This window comes from Canis lupus, chromosome 1 (genome assembly GCF_011100685.1).
Source record: "Canis lupus familiaris isolate Mischka breed German Shepherd chromosome 1, alternate assembly UU_Cfam_GSD_1.0, whole genome shotgun sequence".
NCBI classification, from domain to species: Eukaryota; Metazoa; Chordata; class Mammalia; order Carnivora; family Canidae; genus Canis; species Canis lupus.
In genome coordinates, this window is record NC_049222.1 from 99,922,014 (window position 1) to 99,938,253 (window position 16,240).

A 16,240-nucleotide genomic window follows, 5' to 3' on the forward strand; every position below is an offset into this window, starting at 1 on the left:
TTTGTATTTGGTAATGGATTCTTAGATACCAAAAATATAAGCAACATTTTTAAATTCTGATGAAACTTTTTTTAAAAAAGATTTTATTTTAGAGAGAAAGAGACAGTGGGGGGGAGGGGGAGAGGGAGAATCTGAAGCATGGAACCCAACATGGGGATCGATCTCACGACCCTGAGATGCCCTGAGCCAAAACCAAGAGTCCAGTGCTTAACTGAGCCACCCACGAGCCCCAAATTAAAACTTTTCAAAGGACATGATCAAGAAAGGGAGAAGACAACTCACAGAACAGTAGAAAACATTCATTCACCAATCATATTGATAAGAGCTTGATGTCCAGAATATGTAAAAAAAACTCTTACAACATCCCAATTCACAAATGGGCAATGGATTTCTTCTCCAAAGAAAATACACATCTAGTTAACAACATATGAAAAGATGTTCAACATAACTGGCATCAGGGAAATGCAGATCAAAACCACAGGAAGATACCACTTTAAACCAGCTTGAATATTTATAAAACAAAGACAAAACAAGTGCTGGCAAGGATATGGAGAAATTGAAGCCTCCTCCTACATTACTGATGGGAATGTAAAATGTGCAGCTGCCATGAAAACACTTGGGACAGTTCTGGAAATAGTTAAACAGAGTTACTACGTAAATCGTATCAATTCCAATCCCAGGTATATATCTAAGAGGAATTAAAAATGTGTTCACCTAAAACTTGGACAAGATTGTTAATAGCAGCATTATTCATAATAGCCAAAAAATGGAAAGAAGCCAAGTGTGCCTTTACATTTGATTGGTAAGTGAACAAAGGAAATGCACATATATACATACATACGATAGAGTACCATTCATCCTGAAAAAGGAGTAAAATTTGACACATACTTCAACATGGATGAACACTGGAAACACACTATATGAAAGAAGCTGGACACAAGAGGTCACATATTGTAGGATTCCATTTATAGGAAATGTCCCAAATAGGCAAACCCATAGAGACAGAAGATGTATTACTGGTTGCCAGCTGATGGGGTAAGTAGAATTGGTAATGACTGCTAATGGATATGGGGTTTCTCTTTTGGGATGATGGAAATGTTCTGGAGATAGCCTTAACAGCTGTAAATCTTGTAAGTTAAAAACCACTGAATTGTAAATGGTTAAAATGATATATTTTATCCCAGTTTTGATATGTAGCAGTTAAGCATGTCATGAGAGCATTTTTTAAAAAACTTTGGCAAAATATACATAATGTAAAGTTGACCATTCTTAGCGGCATTGAGTACATTCATACTTTTATGCAGCCATTCTCACTCACCACATCCTTCTCTAGAACTCTTCTCATCTTGCAAAACTGAAACATTACCCATTAAACAGTAATTCCCCCCTTTACCTTTCCCCTACTTCTGGCAGTTAGTATTCTACTTTCCATCTGTCTGAATCTGACTAGATATTTCATATAAATGGAAGCACACTTACACACTTATATGTCCTTTTGTAATTGGCTTACTTCACTTAGCGTGTCTTGAATGTTCATCCATGTTGTGGCAAGTCAGAATTTTCCTTCCTTAGGCCGAGTGTCTCATTGTATATAAATGCCACACTTCCTTTATCCACTCATCCAACAGCAGACGTTCAAGTTGCTTCCACCTTTTGGCTATTGTGAATAAATGGGTGTACAAATTTTATTTTAAATGAAAAAGTTATGATTTATTTTTGAAGGGAGTCTGTTACAAATTAGTATTTTTTAAAATATACGTCTTTTGTTTGCATTAGCTTAAAGATTAAGAATTTAAAAGAGAACCCCAAGATCAATGGTACTGTTTGCTTTAAAGAAACACAAAAGACATAGAAGTATCCATTGCAAATTTATTATGCATTAGGAAGCTTAACTTAAAAACCAACAGCATAGTAAAAAGATATGTTATCTCTGTTCATAGCAGAACAGGTTTCAAAATATATTTTCTTTTAAATGTATTCAGTCAGTACACAATCCTTTTATAAAAGTTGTATATATATTTTTCTTTCAACACCTTCATTACATTTATAAATACAAGATTTACACAGCACCCCATCAAAAAAAATTAAAACTCCTTACAAATATCTACATATATTTCATACCTATAAAACTTCCAGAGGAGTGCTCTGTTAAAGGTGGGTGGGCCCTAATTAATGGTCCATACTGGTGCAGCAAAATACATATAAATCTGTAAAGTTTTCTGTCCATAAAACATCTCGAAAAATTAGCAAGACACTTATTGTGAAACTGAGCTTCCTAAACCACCATATTTTAGAAAAGAATCTGATGTGCATATTCCCATGAAATTCAAAAGTCAGATAAACAAAAAGACCAATTGAAAACAGATGCATACAACAAAGCAGTTAAGGCAGGAGTGAGATGAACAGGAAGAACTGAGGAGACAGAAGATGCAGCCAGGAGCAGATGCTAATAGTGTGTTCTATGAATCTTAACTTGGATATAAACTTTATTGGTTTCAGTCACTAATGCTTACCCCCACTTAGGAATATTTATATTACTGAAAGCTTTCTTAGAAACTCCCTTCAAGTTCTGTGTTACTACCAGAATACTTGTGTGTTCTTCCGTAAAATCACCTTGGATCTGACTAAAACAGGTCCAGTGATCTGAGTTGCTCATTCTTCAGAATTTAAATTTTTAAGAAAATTTCCCTTTATCTAATAAAGGTGATCACTGATCGATATTCATGTCCAGAGGTGTATATGCTGAATTTCATTCTAGCCAAGAATAGGAAATAGAAGGAAAGGAGAGTAAGACTCGGGTTTTGTTGACCTTTGAACAAAGGCAAGAGATCCCTGATACTGAGTGACTCTTGGAGCGGCCACTCATAAACACCCATGGGCTCAGCGGGCAGAGGAGAGAAACAGGAAGGAAGAAAATAAGCAGGGATTTTTTTTTTACTTCAAATCTTGCCAGAGATGGCAGTCCACTTCCACCCTGCACCTTCCGCTAAAAAGGAGATGGAAAAACTGCTATCACCTTCTTCCAGAGTTACTCAAGGAAAGCCATCCTACCAGGGATAAGGAATCTTTATATTTGAGTTTCAAAGTTTGGACTCCAGGTGACTTTGAGAGTTGAAACATTTGCAGGAAAGTACTTCAAATCTTGTTCTAATGTACAACAGCAACAAAAAGGAAGAGGTGGAGGGATGGAGAGGGTCACTTCTCAAACCTGGCCCTGTAGGATGCCACTAGCATCTCCCCTCCAGCACCATGAAGTCTCCTTGTGGTGTGGCTCCCCACGGCTCTGAGAGAAGGTGTGTGCAGAACCCCCCTTTCTGCCAAGTTTACAGCTCAGTGCACTGATTCCCAGACTCCTCGAAGGAAGAGAGCTCCCAGATGCTGTTGTCTTGCAGTAGTGGCTCAATGTCCTCATCACTGCCCCGCTCTGGGGTATTGATCAGGCTGCCGCTGATGCTGTTGCTATGTTTTTGAATTCCACTGCCTTTACGGTATTCAGGGATGAATAAGGCAACCAGGAAAGACATAAGAACTATACATGCCCCAAATAAAAATGGTGGGCCTGGGATGACAGCTCCCTGAGGCACACAGGAAAAAAATGGAGACAAAGGATTTAGTTAGTATCCTTTTGGATTAGTAATACAAATTTAGCCCTGGACTCCCCCAAACAATCAAAAAGTAAAAAATTCTCTCATAAGCAAATGTTTCATTAAGTACCAAGGCAAATTCTAAGAGCCTGTCTTCGGAACAGGAGAAAGGGCAACTAGGCATTGTTCTTTGCACCACTTCTCAATAGCTCAAGTGGCAGTTGTGGACTTCCTGCCCCATCCTATGACCTCACATCATACACTCTGTTGATGAGCATTAAGAACACTTTTATACAGAAATTTACATTGAAGAAATATCAAATAGTAGAAAAAGCACTCGAGCTAAATTTCTAGCAGGGATTTAGGTCATTTCAGATTTTATTTTACCTCGCTGGGCTTCACCAGAAGACAGCATTCTGATTAGAGTACGTGTGTAGGTAAAAATGGAGTCTGAACAAAAGTAGGACAAAGCTTTTGCAGAAGATATTACATCATTGAAATGATCCTTCCCCAATCCCAGGAAGCACTGAACATATAGCACTTACTATCAAATACAATAGAAACTTAAAAACATTTTCCGAATTTAAGCTCTGATTTTGCTATAATCAGACATAATGGTTGTTATAAAATTAGACTTATCACCAAATTACCTGCAGGGCAGCATTGTCAGAATTCAGTTCTGGTTCTAACTCTGTCAGTTCAACATGGAACATGTAGAATATGAAGCCATACAGTGCTGGCCCCAGGCCATTACACAGTCCTCTTATTCCAGTTATGATCCCCTGGGCAACTCCTACATCAGAACAAAGAGACGGGAGCCAATCTTTTCAGAAAAGCATCTCAAGATTAGGGATTTCACGGTATTTTCTTACCAACTGTGATATATTGCTTCAGCTGGACTAAGTATAAGTAGTCTGTGCTAAGGGAAGGAGATTAGGGACTTGCCCATCATAATTTCATTCAGTGCACAAATGTATTACTGGTTTTACTGTGTCCTTTTAATGTTGCCCTAAGATCTATAAGAAGATGAAGTGATGTTTGCAAAATCTCTTTTGGGGCTAAATTCCCCCCATAACAGCTAGATTCTTCCCATAAATGGAGAATAAAAAATGAAAAAAATTAAATGTTCTCCATTTATAGGCAATTTCCACTTTTTTATGGAATTAGAGTTTTCCTCCTTTCCTCATCTAATGGTGCTTTTAAAGTAAATATCTGCCCTTTGTCTCCTGGAGCCCTGTGTGGGAGTCCACAGCAGTCCCAACATTATGTACTCCTAGCAGGCTCCACAGACTCTGCTCCTCATGGTGATCTTCACTGAAAAATCCCAGAAGTGCCACTTCTAGGTATCTCTGGTTCTAATGTGGCAGATAAAATATTAGCTTGAACCATATGAAAAGGATGTTTCCATAAGTCAAAACTGTTCAGATACAATTCCAAAAGTCAAATGTTCAGAACACAACTTAATGTGTTCCAGTAATGCTGTATGCTAACATTTAGAGACATCTGTATTAAAACAGGCATAATAAGGGACACCTGGGTGACTCAGTGGTTGAGCCTCTGCTTTCAGCTCAGGGTGTGATCCTGGGATCCCAGGATTGAGTCCCGCATCGGGCTCCCTGCATGGAGCCTGCTTCTCCCTCTATGTCTCTGCCTGCCTCTCTCTCTTGAATAAATAAACAAAATGTTTCAAAAAATAAATAAAATACCTAATAACCACTGGAAAAAAAATAAAACAGGCATAAGAGCCAAAGAGAATTCATGTCACGAAAGACAAGATGGTGCCTGTCAGACGTCAAGAAGACAGTGCCCACCCTCCACAGCTGGCTGACTTCTTCAGACACAACACCTCCCCAAGGACACAAAGCCAAGTGAGTTCTCAGTCAGGGTGACACACAGGACCTGTGGCCCTTTTAGGTAACGCTTTAAAAATGGATACGAATAAGACATCTAATTTCTGATGTTGGAAAAGCAGGTACAACGTAATCTTTTCTAATCTAGTTTCTTATTAAAGCTTCTTAAAGGGTTCTAATGCATTTAAAAGATTTTCCTTCTAAACTTCACTACTTCCTAACTACAGTTAGGTGAGTTATTAATAGATGGAGAAGGAAAGGATTAATTCTGGCAGTGGTTCCCACTTGACAGAGGTTCGAGAAGGATGAGGAGTCTAGATGGTACCATGGTCACCTACATTTTCATTGTGTTTCTCACTGGGCATGTAACAACTACGCATATGTATTTATCCTCAAAAATTCATTTCCTAAATTAAGCAAATGGACTTTGACAGATTCCAAATTGACAAAATCTCAGTGATTAAATAAAGACCTCATTACTTTACTAACTAGTCTATTGTTATTTGACATACCTGTTAAAATGATTAGTTAATTCTGGTGTTAACACAAAAGAGGAGTCAAAACTAAAAAGAGAAAATAGGTAGTTTTTTTTTTTTTTTTTTGATAGTTCTATTTCTAATCCTTAGTATTCTGAACTGCTTAGTCCAGATTTAAAGAAGATCAAAGCAGGAAGGAAAATAGGTATAATTGCTGAGAAAGGACCAGATGGCTGCCACCTGCTCTGGGACATGGAGAGGCTCAGAGCCTCTCTACTTCAGGTATATTTTTGCAAAAGGAGAAAAACAAGAGGACAGTGACCTCACCTTGCTGATCTGACTCTGCATTCCGAGAGACAAGCGCACTGACTGCTGGAAATGTGATGCTGGACATGGCGGCCACGGTCCCCGCTGCCCACATCATCCTGTAATGACAAGACCAGCGGCAGTCAGGTGGCAAGCCAGCCCTAAGGAGTTTGCTCTTCAGAGCACAATCTCGCAAAACCACAAAAAGCTTTCTGTTTTTTTCTAGTTAGGTTGTATTTATTTTTCCCTCTTTAAAAATTGATTTTTTTTTAAACCTGGAAGGTCCTGCATCATTCTGCCAATACTGATCCTTCACAGGTGGGAAGGTTTTATTTCATGTTACCTCTTCAAAATCTGTTCTTCAGCCTTTTTTGCCCATTATTATCTTTAGATATAAGCTCAATAAAGTTCAGAAGGATTTGTTTCTATAAACACATCTTCCTCACTGATTTTTACTTTTCTCTGTACCTTCACACTGACCCGAGCTGCTCCATTGCCACCCCTCAAGAAAGCGTCCTGTGCCAACCAGCGCAAACAACAGAGAAGTGCAGGGTCACTACGAAAGGAACGTGTCAGTATGAAGTATGAGCATAAACAAAGTGAAGCCCTAATGGGAATGAAAACTTGTTTGGCCAGACTTCCTTGGGGAAGGCTAATGTGCACATCCTTACTGAAAAGAAACTCTTTTAAATGCAGCATGAGTCTGACCGAATTAGGTACTGAACCAAAGTTCACAGGACTGAAATCTAAAAGAACAAGAATCAACCATTGACCAGATTTCTAGCTCCTCTAAGTTATGTCATCAGCTTATATGTGTAAAGTGAGGATCAACTGTAGTATGTAAAACAGAGATAGAAACTGTTACTTGGTAACAGGCACACATATTTCTTCTTACTCTGCAGGGGTTATGTTGAACATCCTTCCTGTTTGTGGGAATCTCATATGCTTCCAGTAATAACTGCCTTAGGGCACACATGGTTTTGGAGACTTAGATCTTAGTGATCTAAGTCAGATGCTTTATGTTACAGAGCTTACGTCACTATCAGAGTCACTCCACTAATTATGGCAGTGAACCCCATTTACTGAGGCAGAGGCAGTCTTAACAAATACTCTTAGATTACCTACTTTCATTCTTCCCCAAATTAAGTCCAAACACCCTTTTTGAAATGTTGAATGTACCAAGCTAGCAAAATAACCCTTGTTTATTAATAACACTCAACCGACTCGAGTTCCTCTAAAAGATGCTTCTTCTGTCTGTTCGTATATGAGAATCCAAAGAAGAGGCTTACCAGGCCTGAGATCCAAAACCATACCAGGCTAACTGAAATATCTGGAAGCCCAAGCCAAGGAGGACAGTATTCTTATTCCCTAATGATCTCATCAAGATGGTAAGAAAGACTGTCTGTAAAAACAAAGGAGAATCTTGAGAAATCATGTAAGTGCACAGATGTGATGCAAGCGTGATAAGGGGAGCGTGTTTACGATGACCACGACCTCTACCAGCACATGGCCTGGCCAAAGAGCAAGGAGGCCACGTGGTACTGATGGCGCTCTCAATCAGGTCCAAGGCTAACCTGGGGCTCAGGGCCTATAACCCCCTCCCCAAAGCCTGTTTATCTCATGCTTTGCTTGCACTTTCTAAAAGGAAGCTGTTCACCAATTATGATTGAGGAGGACATGACTCAGACTCTTTGGAGAAATGCTGATCACCTAACCACCAGTGAAGCACAAACATTTAGAGAATATGTGGAATTCTGCTGGAGGTTAACAGTATCAGCAAGTTGGACTAATATAAATTTGACTTTAACAAATACTCTGCTAAAAATGGCTAGCTCAGATAGTCTGTAAAGACACAGGATGAAAAAAAAAAAAAAGACACAGGATGAGAGAGGAATCTGGGCTAATCAACTAACCACAGTTGCTATAAAAACAAACCAAAATCTTGAGCAACTTGAAAATTTGCATTCACTGATACGGTTTGGTAAGAAAAAAGGCTTTTGTCTTCATATAGTCCTTTGAGCCTTGTCAGTTCCGAAGTTGGGGCCAAAGAGTTTCATAGCCTTCTAGTTTGTCCCTGAAGAGCATTCTGCTATAAAGCAGCATGAAGCCAATTCAAGGAAATGGCCCCTAGGAAGTTCCATGTGATACTGTGAACACACCCAGGCCTATCAGCCAGTTGATTTAAAGGTCATATGCCCTGCCTTTTGTGGTCTTATTATAGGTGGGGAAAAGTTTATTAATGTTCTTTACTCATTTCATAGATGCACTCATTTACCACAGTTCTTCAGTCCTGGGGATAACAGGGTTTGAAACAGTTACTGATTTTCATTTCTGTTTTTCACTGCTACTAATTTTTCCTCATTAATCAGGAGAATGTTTCTATATTTTAAGTTATTCTGCAGTATCTGGAGTTCGATTGTTAGTGGTTATAAAAGCAAATTGTTATTTGAATTGACCCAGTAAACAGGCATGCTAAAAAGTACTAGAAAGTTGTATTAAATTCCTCCTAAATTACAACCTCAACATTCTATTAAAAAATGATGGTTTTGGGGTGCCTGGGTGGCTTAGTTGGTTGAGCGTCCAACTCTTTTGATTTCAGCTCAGGTCATGATCTCAGGGTCCTGAGATGGACACCTGTGTTATACTCTGCACTCAAGTGTGTGGAGTCTGCTCGAGATTCTTTCTCTGCCTCTGCCCCTCCTCCCCTCCCCCAAAACATGGTTCTGTAGACTGTATCCATGCCTGTTTACTGGGTTTGTTTTGTACCAGATATGAGATGGCAGGAGGAGAAGAGGGGGGCGAATACTGACAGAGGGGTGCTGGGGATCCCCATGAGCATTTATTTCTTTGCAGTTTCCTGCACATCTAGTTTTTTCCAAATAAAAATGTTAAAGAAAAAAAAAATGTTAAAGAAAAAAATGGGTAAAATGACACTCACCTGAGCTACAATAGACAGAATGCCTACCATAGCTATGAATGCTGCAATCTTAACAGATCCAAAACCTATGACCTGTGGAAATGGAAAAAACAAAAACAAAAAACCACTTTTGTAATATAATAGACACTATAAAAATCCAACCCTCCAAGAGACCAATATAACATCAAACACTAGAGAGAACATGAAAATGATCTGACTTTTGGTGCTACCAGTAAGAATCTGTTCAGTAGCCAAGTCAGGCTCTCAATCTTGGCTGTACATTAATAAAATCATGTGGGCAACAGAGAAGGGGAGGGGGTGAGTAATGAAATGCTGTAACCCGCTTAGACCAATTAAATCAGACTCTGGGCCCAGGCCCCGGCATGTTTTAAAAAGCTTCCATGGTGATTCTAGAAGCAACAAAGTGAGCAGAGAATGATTTTGAAGCCTCTTAACCTTAACAGAAACTCTGAAAAGCCTAAAACTTTTTTAGGTTTTAAATATCAAGTTTTTAAAAAGTTAAATAAAATCCTATAAAAATCAGAAAAAAGATTTACAAATTATTGTATACATTCTATTCATTTATTAAATGATTGTCTTGCTTCATGTCACACAACTAGCTAACAAGAGATAGATTCTGATGTTCCCAAGTCAGTGCTGCTGACAATGGCCTATTACCACTAATCAAATGCAACTAAAAAAGTTAGAACCTGAAAAGTGGAAGTGGCCTTATTTAGGGATTATTTCTGAGCCTGTATTTGTAAATATAAATCTAAACATATACATATTTAAAGCAGCTTTATCAAGACAGAGCTTAAATATCCTTCAATTCATCCACTAGATGTATACAGTTCAGTTGTTTTAGAATATTCAATTGTAGAAGATGTCATCACTCCTCAAAGAAACATGGTATCCTGTTGGGAGTCCTATTCTCCCAGCCAGTGATACACTTCTTGTCTCTGGATTTGTTTATTCTGAGCATTTCAGATAAATGGAATCAAACGATATATGATCCCAGTTTCTTTCATTTAAACAATTATTTTTTTAAAAGATTTTATTTATTTATTCATGAGAGAGAGGCAGAGACACAGGCAGAGGGAGAAGCAGGCTCCAAACTACTGACCACCTGGGCCGCCCCCAGTTTCTTTCATTTAGCTTATTTTCACAGTTCATACATGCTGCAGCATGTACCAGTGCTTCCCTGCTTTTTCATTGCCAAACAATAATACCCCACCATACAGATTTGCCACGTTTGTCAATCCATTTCATCAGCTGATTGACATTTGAGTCATGTTTCTACTTTTTGGCTATTACAAATATTAGCGTATGGGCAGCCCGGGTGGCTTAGGGGTTTAGCGCCACCTTCAGCCCAGGGCCTGATCCTGGAGACCCGGGATGGAGTCCCACATCAGGCTCCCTGTATGGAGCCTGCTTCTCCTTCTGCCTATGTCTGTCTCTCTCTGTGTCTCTCATGAATAAAAAAATAAAATCTTAAAAAAAAAAAAGTTTCGCAGCCCTGGTGGTGCAGCGGTTTAGTGCCGCCTGCAGCCTGGGGTGTGATCCTGGAGACCCGGGATGGAGTCTCACACCAGGCTTCCTGCATGGAGCCTGCTTGTGTTCTGCCTCTCTCTCTGAGTAAATAAATAAATCTTAAAAAAAAAAAAAATGAAAAAAAGTTTCTTTGAAGACCTATCTATTCATTTCTTGTGGCTAGATACATAGGAGTAGATTTGCTGGAAACCCTATGCTAAACACCTTGAAAACTACCAGATTCTCTTCTGCCCCATTTTACACTTCCACCAGTCGTGTGAGAGTTCATTTCTCCATACCTTTGTCTGATTACAGTCATCTTAGTAGGTGTGGAGTGCTATCTTGTTTTGATTTGCATTTCCTTGATGGCTAACATTAAGCATCTTTTCCTGTGTTTATTGGCCATTTGTTACCTTCCTTGGACAAGTATCTGTTCATTCTTTTTTAGAATTTTTTCAGTTGGGTTGTCTTTTTATTCTTCATTATAAAAGTTCCTTATCAGATATGATTTACAAATACCAAATGCAATTTTTTAAAAAGATTTATTTATTCATTCAGAGAGAGCAAAGAGAGAGGCAGAGACACAGGCAGAGGGAGAAGCAGGCTCCATGCAGGAAGCCCGATGTGGGACTCGATCCTAGGTCTCCAGGATCACACCCCAGGCTGCAGGCGGCACTAAACCGCTGCGCCACCAGGGCTGCCCACCAAATGCAATTTTAACTCAAATGTGTGTGAACTGCTCTTAAAAGCAAGCACAACTACAAAATAACAGAAAATGATTATGATTTATTGTTAAGTGCTGGTGGTAGTCACATAAGCAATATGTAAGGAAAAAAGGTAGAAAAAGAAAATATCCATAGTTGTTTATTCTGAAGGAATGCTGTTTTCACTACCTAAAGCTTTCCCATTTTTCCTACATTGAATGCACAATTAATTTAATTATAAATGCACATATAATTATCTACATTAAACATGCTATCTCATCAGTCTTCCCACTAAATCTCCAGCATGTGCCCACCCAAAATGAGCAAAACCAAAATAGAACTGGTTGGAAAACAGTTTTATTTCTAAGCCACCATATAAAACATTAGTCTCACACTTTCCAGAATACTGAGAGTGGTGAATTTAACAAGTTTCAATTAAAAATATCTCCAAAAATAGGGATCCCTGGGTGGCGCAGCGGTTTGGTGCCTGCCTTTGGCTCAGAGCATGATCCTGGAGACCCGGGATCAAATCCCACGTCGGGCTCCCGGTGCATGGAGCCTGCTTCTCCCTCTGCCTATGTCTCTGCCTCTCTCTCTCTCTCTCTGTGACTATCATAAATAAATAAAAATTAAAAAAAAACACAACCCTATCTTCTAAAAAAAAAAAAAAAAAATCTCCAAAAATAGAGGAATTTATCTTAGGAGGAGGCCTACTCTGTCACATGGAGGAATCCCCTAGAAGGACTTCTAGGGAAATCTGTAAAAGACCAGTGCAGGATTGTTATGGAAGGCAACTCCTGTCTCCCCAGTCCCAGAGAACTGAAACAAAAGATGGATAGGGAGCTAGTTTTTTAAAAAAAGATTTTATTTATTTATTCAAGAGACACACAGAGAGGCAGAGACACAGGGAGAAGCAGCTTCATGCAGGGAGCCTGACATGGGACTCGATCCCAGGTCTCTAGGATCAGGCCCTAGGCTGAAGGCGGCACTAAACTGCTGAGTCACCTGGGCATCCCAAGGAGCTAGTTTTTAACTTGCTTTAAGTCAACTGCCTTTTGTGGGGACAGGGTAAAGTATAAACTTTTAAAAAGAAAAAGGTCAAGGAGAGATTATTTTGATTATTGCTTGTGAGTCCCCTTAAAGTCTACAGCAGCATTGAGTTATAGCCTACTGAAGAAGTCCCAGGTCAAGTCACATTAAAAAAATTTGACTTCCCCTGAAATTTAATGAAGATTTAAAAGATTATGATAAGTTCTATTTTTGCTAATTCCCAAGGAAATTTCTCCCAGGGTAAACATTTTATAATATTTTAAAATACTATATTAAAGGGCCCCCAGTGGCTAATTATATGTCAGTGCCTACACTTATAGTAACTAGAAGCAAGCTCACACATTTTTTTCTCTATACTGCTTTCCCCAAAATACCTTTAGATAGACCCTAACCTTTGATTTTCTTCATGTTCTAAACTTACTAGGCACACATTACCCACCTGTCTGAGATAGAGAAAAAAACTTGAATATTGTCCAGCTTCAGGAAGGTATGAAAGAAACACGGTGATACAAATTAGTAAGACGGTAGAATCTTTTCCAACTTTCTTCAGTGACTGGCAATAAGCAGAAAGAAAAAACATAAAAAGCAAGAGACAATAAAGCCACTGATATTCCACAATATTGGCTTCCTTGTTTTGTTCTATAAGGACGAATTATAAAAGTTGAATGTATTACAAAAGCAGGTGAACATTAACTCTATGGTTACAAGTCTTCTAATTTCAGCGTTACATGTTTTGAAGTATTACAGCTGAAAAACAAAATAAAAAAAAACACACACACAAATATTTGTTCATCTTTGTTAACCATACTGGTTCACATCCTATGAACAGACCTGAAAAACCACTGCTCCAGTACCTTTTCTTTCTCCTTCATTCATAATATAACAATTTTAAATCCTTTAACAGTTCAGGGTATTTATTATAAATAAATTTACTATTCTTTAAAATATTAATATTCAGTTTGCCTGTAAAACTGGTAGACAAATAAGTATGCACCAGCCATGGGGTCAGTGACAAGAACTAACCAGTAACAACTTCTGAATGTCACAACTTTGTCCAAAAGTTCTTTTTCCATTCCTTTTCACACAGAATTGCTGACCAAAAGGTGTGCTATTATCTAAGGACTGGAGAGTGCTTCACTGCAATTCTAGGGTCACCATAATTGTAACCTTTGTGTGATTAACAGCAAAAGCAGCTAATGTGGAGATTTACTGAACACCAGACATGAGTTAATTTACATATATTCACAGAATCCCCACAATAGCCCTGAAAGAGTATACGGCAGTAGTCCCACTTCACAGAGGAGTTTCTGGGTGTATCTTGATCAGTACATGACAAGAAAGTGGGAGGCCTGACTGGCGCCCAGGTCCATAGCTGGTTTCCTTCTCAATGTCTGACATAATGGCACAAACCATTAGCAGGGTCCCTAGGTCATGACCTGAGGGGCCTTTTTAGATAAGATACTGATCAGTTCTTTTTCTTTTACACATTTTTCATAAAAAGTAAACTTGGGTGATTAAAGCAGCAATCAAATCTCTGGTTATTTTTTTCTGCACCTATTTTCTTCAAGAACAATTTCAGGTCAGACAAGGTGAGAGAAGGGGAGAGATAAGATTCTTCTCCGTTTTTCTAGTTGTGGGATCCTTCCAAGAAATTTAAAATGCCAAAAATTTCAAAAAGTTATAGAAAACAAAGAATACATTCAATCTGCAAAATACAAATTCAAAGCCTCTGATCAAAGTGGATATAAACAACCTAGAAAATAATTACTTTGGTCGAACCAAATTTACTCATCTTTTCTGAATTTAAGTGAATGAAACCCACCACTTCAAATGGCCACCTTCACTCTGTTTACAAAAAAACAGTGAAAACAACCCATGCAGTAAGAAAAAAACAATTTCCTTCCTAAACCCTCATCAGGGATTAAGCAGAGGTTTTTTTTCATTCTTTCCTTAGGCTATCACACACTTGACTTAAAAACTATAAATTCTAAAAAATAAATAAATAAAAATTAAAAACTATAAATTCTAAGGCTGCCTGGGTTGCTTAGTTGGTGAAGTGTCTGACTCTTGATTTTGGCTCCAGTCAGGAGATTGAGAGCCCTGTGTTAAGCTTCATGCTGGGCATGGAGCCTAGATAAAATTCTCTCTTTTTTGTCCCTCCCCTGCTCTCTAATGAAAAAAAATTTAAGGAATTCCTTGTTGCATAGATAACTTCAGTCTCTTACTTGCAATTAAATTGTTTTTCTATATCTACTGGAGAAAGAAAAGGATATTTACCGCAAAAGGGTCTGCTTGTTTCCAAGAAATCTTAGCTCCCCAGGAAAGCGGTCTCATTTTCTCTGATAGAGATTCTGGAACAGCCAGTAGGATGAAGCAGATGTCCAGAAGAGCCACCACTGTGGCCACCAGCACAACGAGGCTGTCTCCGTAACTGGCTGAAAGGTATGCTCCAATGGCTGGGCTGCTGACCAGACTGGCTGCAAAGGTGGCTGAGACCTGTGGAGAAAGCCCCCATCTTGTACCATATCCACATGCGGAAAGCACTCACACCGAGTCCACCTGCTGCAGGTGCACACCTACGTTCCTAGTTCTTATGCAGGGTCCCACAGGCTTGTACCTAGAGCTATCCTTCCCTGGCTTCAAACAAAACAAAAGGTATGTGCTGCCCATACAATTTAAATATAAAAGAGAAAAGTCTTTTCGTTTTAAGGTCTTGTTCACCAACTGAACTAACTGGAGATTTCCTGAAAAGCTACAAGAGTAAAAAATAATCTTACTAGAAATAAAAATTGAGAAAGCCTTCCCCATAAATAAAACATACAAACTTTAGGGGTATTGGGTAGTTCAGTGGTTGAGTGTCTGCCTTTGGCTCAGGTCATGATCCCAGGTTTCTGGGATGGAGTCCCACATCCGGCTCCCCACAGGAAGCCGCCTTCTTCCTCTGCCTGTGTCTCTGCCTTTCTCTGTGTGTCTCTCATGAATAAATAAAATCTTACTAATAGTGAGATTATCCTGGGAGCCAATTTAATCACGTGGAGTATGGAAATAACAAGTTTCAAGTATCGGAAGGGGTACAGAGCAGCCACAGTCCCCTAACTGCTCTATCGGATCAGTTATGTTCCTCTCTAATAGCTGAAGCTTAATAAATACTTGCTAGATGACTGAGCTTCTGGGATCTATGACCTTATGACCTTCTTACACAAAACGTTGCATCTTTCTTGAAACTCAGAGCAGCACTATTGTTTGGTTTGCATATTTGTCTAAATCCCTATTCACCTCACACTCAGTATAGCTCTGGTAAATAAATCTGAAGGGTGATTTTACCACAATAATCTCTAAGTGACCAGTGACTCACTTAAATAGGACTATTCCTTGCTACAGCCCTGAAAGAACTGCCTCCTTGGTGTAGTGGAGGAGTTTCATTAAGGAAGGAAGGTGTACATATTTTACACATTCTTTAACAGATCTGAAAATTCTCCCTAAAACCTCAGCTGGACTTGACTGACAATCCTGTAATTAGCTGGCAGTAAATCCTCCTTTATCTGTAAGCTACGCAGCCTGCAAGCATTTCTTTCTTTTTCTACGTTCTGTCTTAACATCTGACAAGTCAGGGTATACATCAAGGTTGATCCCTGGCCAACATGCTGAGTCCCATGACCAAGTCCAGGCACCTCACCTGCTAGTTGACGGCAGCACTCTTCTCACTGACTCCTCTAGACAGCCCTGTGAACAGCTGTAACCGTAACTGCCATCTTACAGATGAAGTGAGCTAGAGAGGACAACTAAGCCATCATCACTGAGAATCTATCCTTAAAGCACTAAT

General features: G+C 39.1%; 1 protein-coding gene and 1 long non-coding RNA gene across 7 annotated transcripts in view; one reads left to right on the top strand and one right to left on the bottom strand.

Moving 5' to 3' along the window:
• The window catches only part of LOC119870865, a 76,117-nt gene that overhangs the window by 16,524 nt on the left and 43,353 nt on the right, over positions 1–16,240 (top strand). The gene's annotated exons all lie outside the window — the stretch shown is intronic.
• Positions 284–16,240, bottom strand: part of MFSD14B (major facilitator superfamily domain containing 14B) — a 75,098-nt gene continuing 59,141 nt past the window's right edge. For 3 of the 6 annotated variants that reach the window (XM_038527424.1, XM_038527423.1, XM_038527425.1), the window contains 7 exons: positions 14,695–14,913; positions 12,857–12,970; positions 9,155–9,226; positions 7,506–7,618; positions 6,238–6,335; positions 4,235–4,377; positions 1,850–3,575 (listed from right to left, as the gene is read on the bottom strand). In XM_038527424.1, coding sequence (XP_038383352.1) covers positions 3,324–3,575; positions 4,235–4,377; positions 6,238–6,335; positions 7,506–7,618; positions 9,155–9,226; positions 12,857–12,970; positions 14,695–14,913 — 1,011 coding nt within the window. In that variant the 3' untranslated portion in view covers positions 1,850–3,323. Of the gene's footprint in view, positions 1,658–1,849; positions 3,576–4,234; positions 4,378–6,237; positions 6,336–6,684; positions 6,773–7,505; positions 7,619–9,154; positions 9,227–12,856; positions 12,971–14,694; positions 14,914–16,240 lie in introns of those variants that run through there. The other 3 variants (XR_005354392.1, XR_005354391.1, XM_038527427.1) reach the window with 3 other exon arrangements.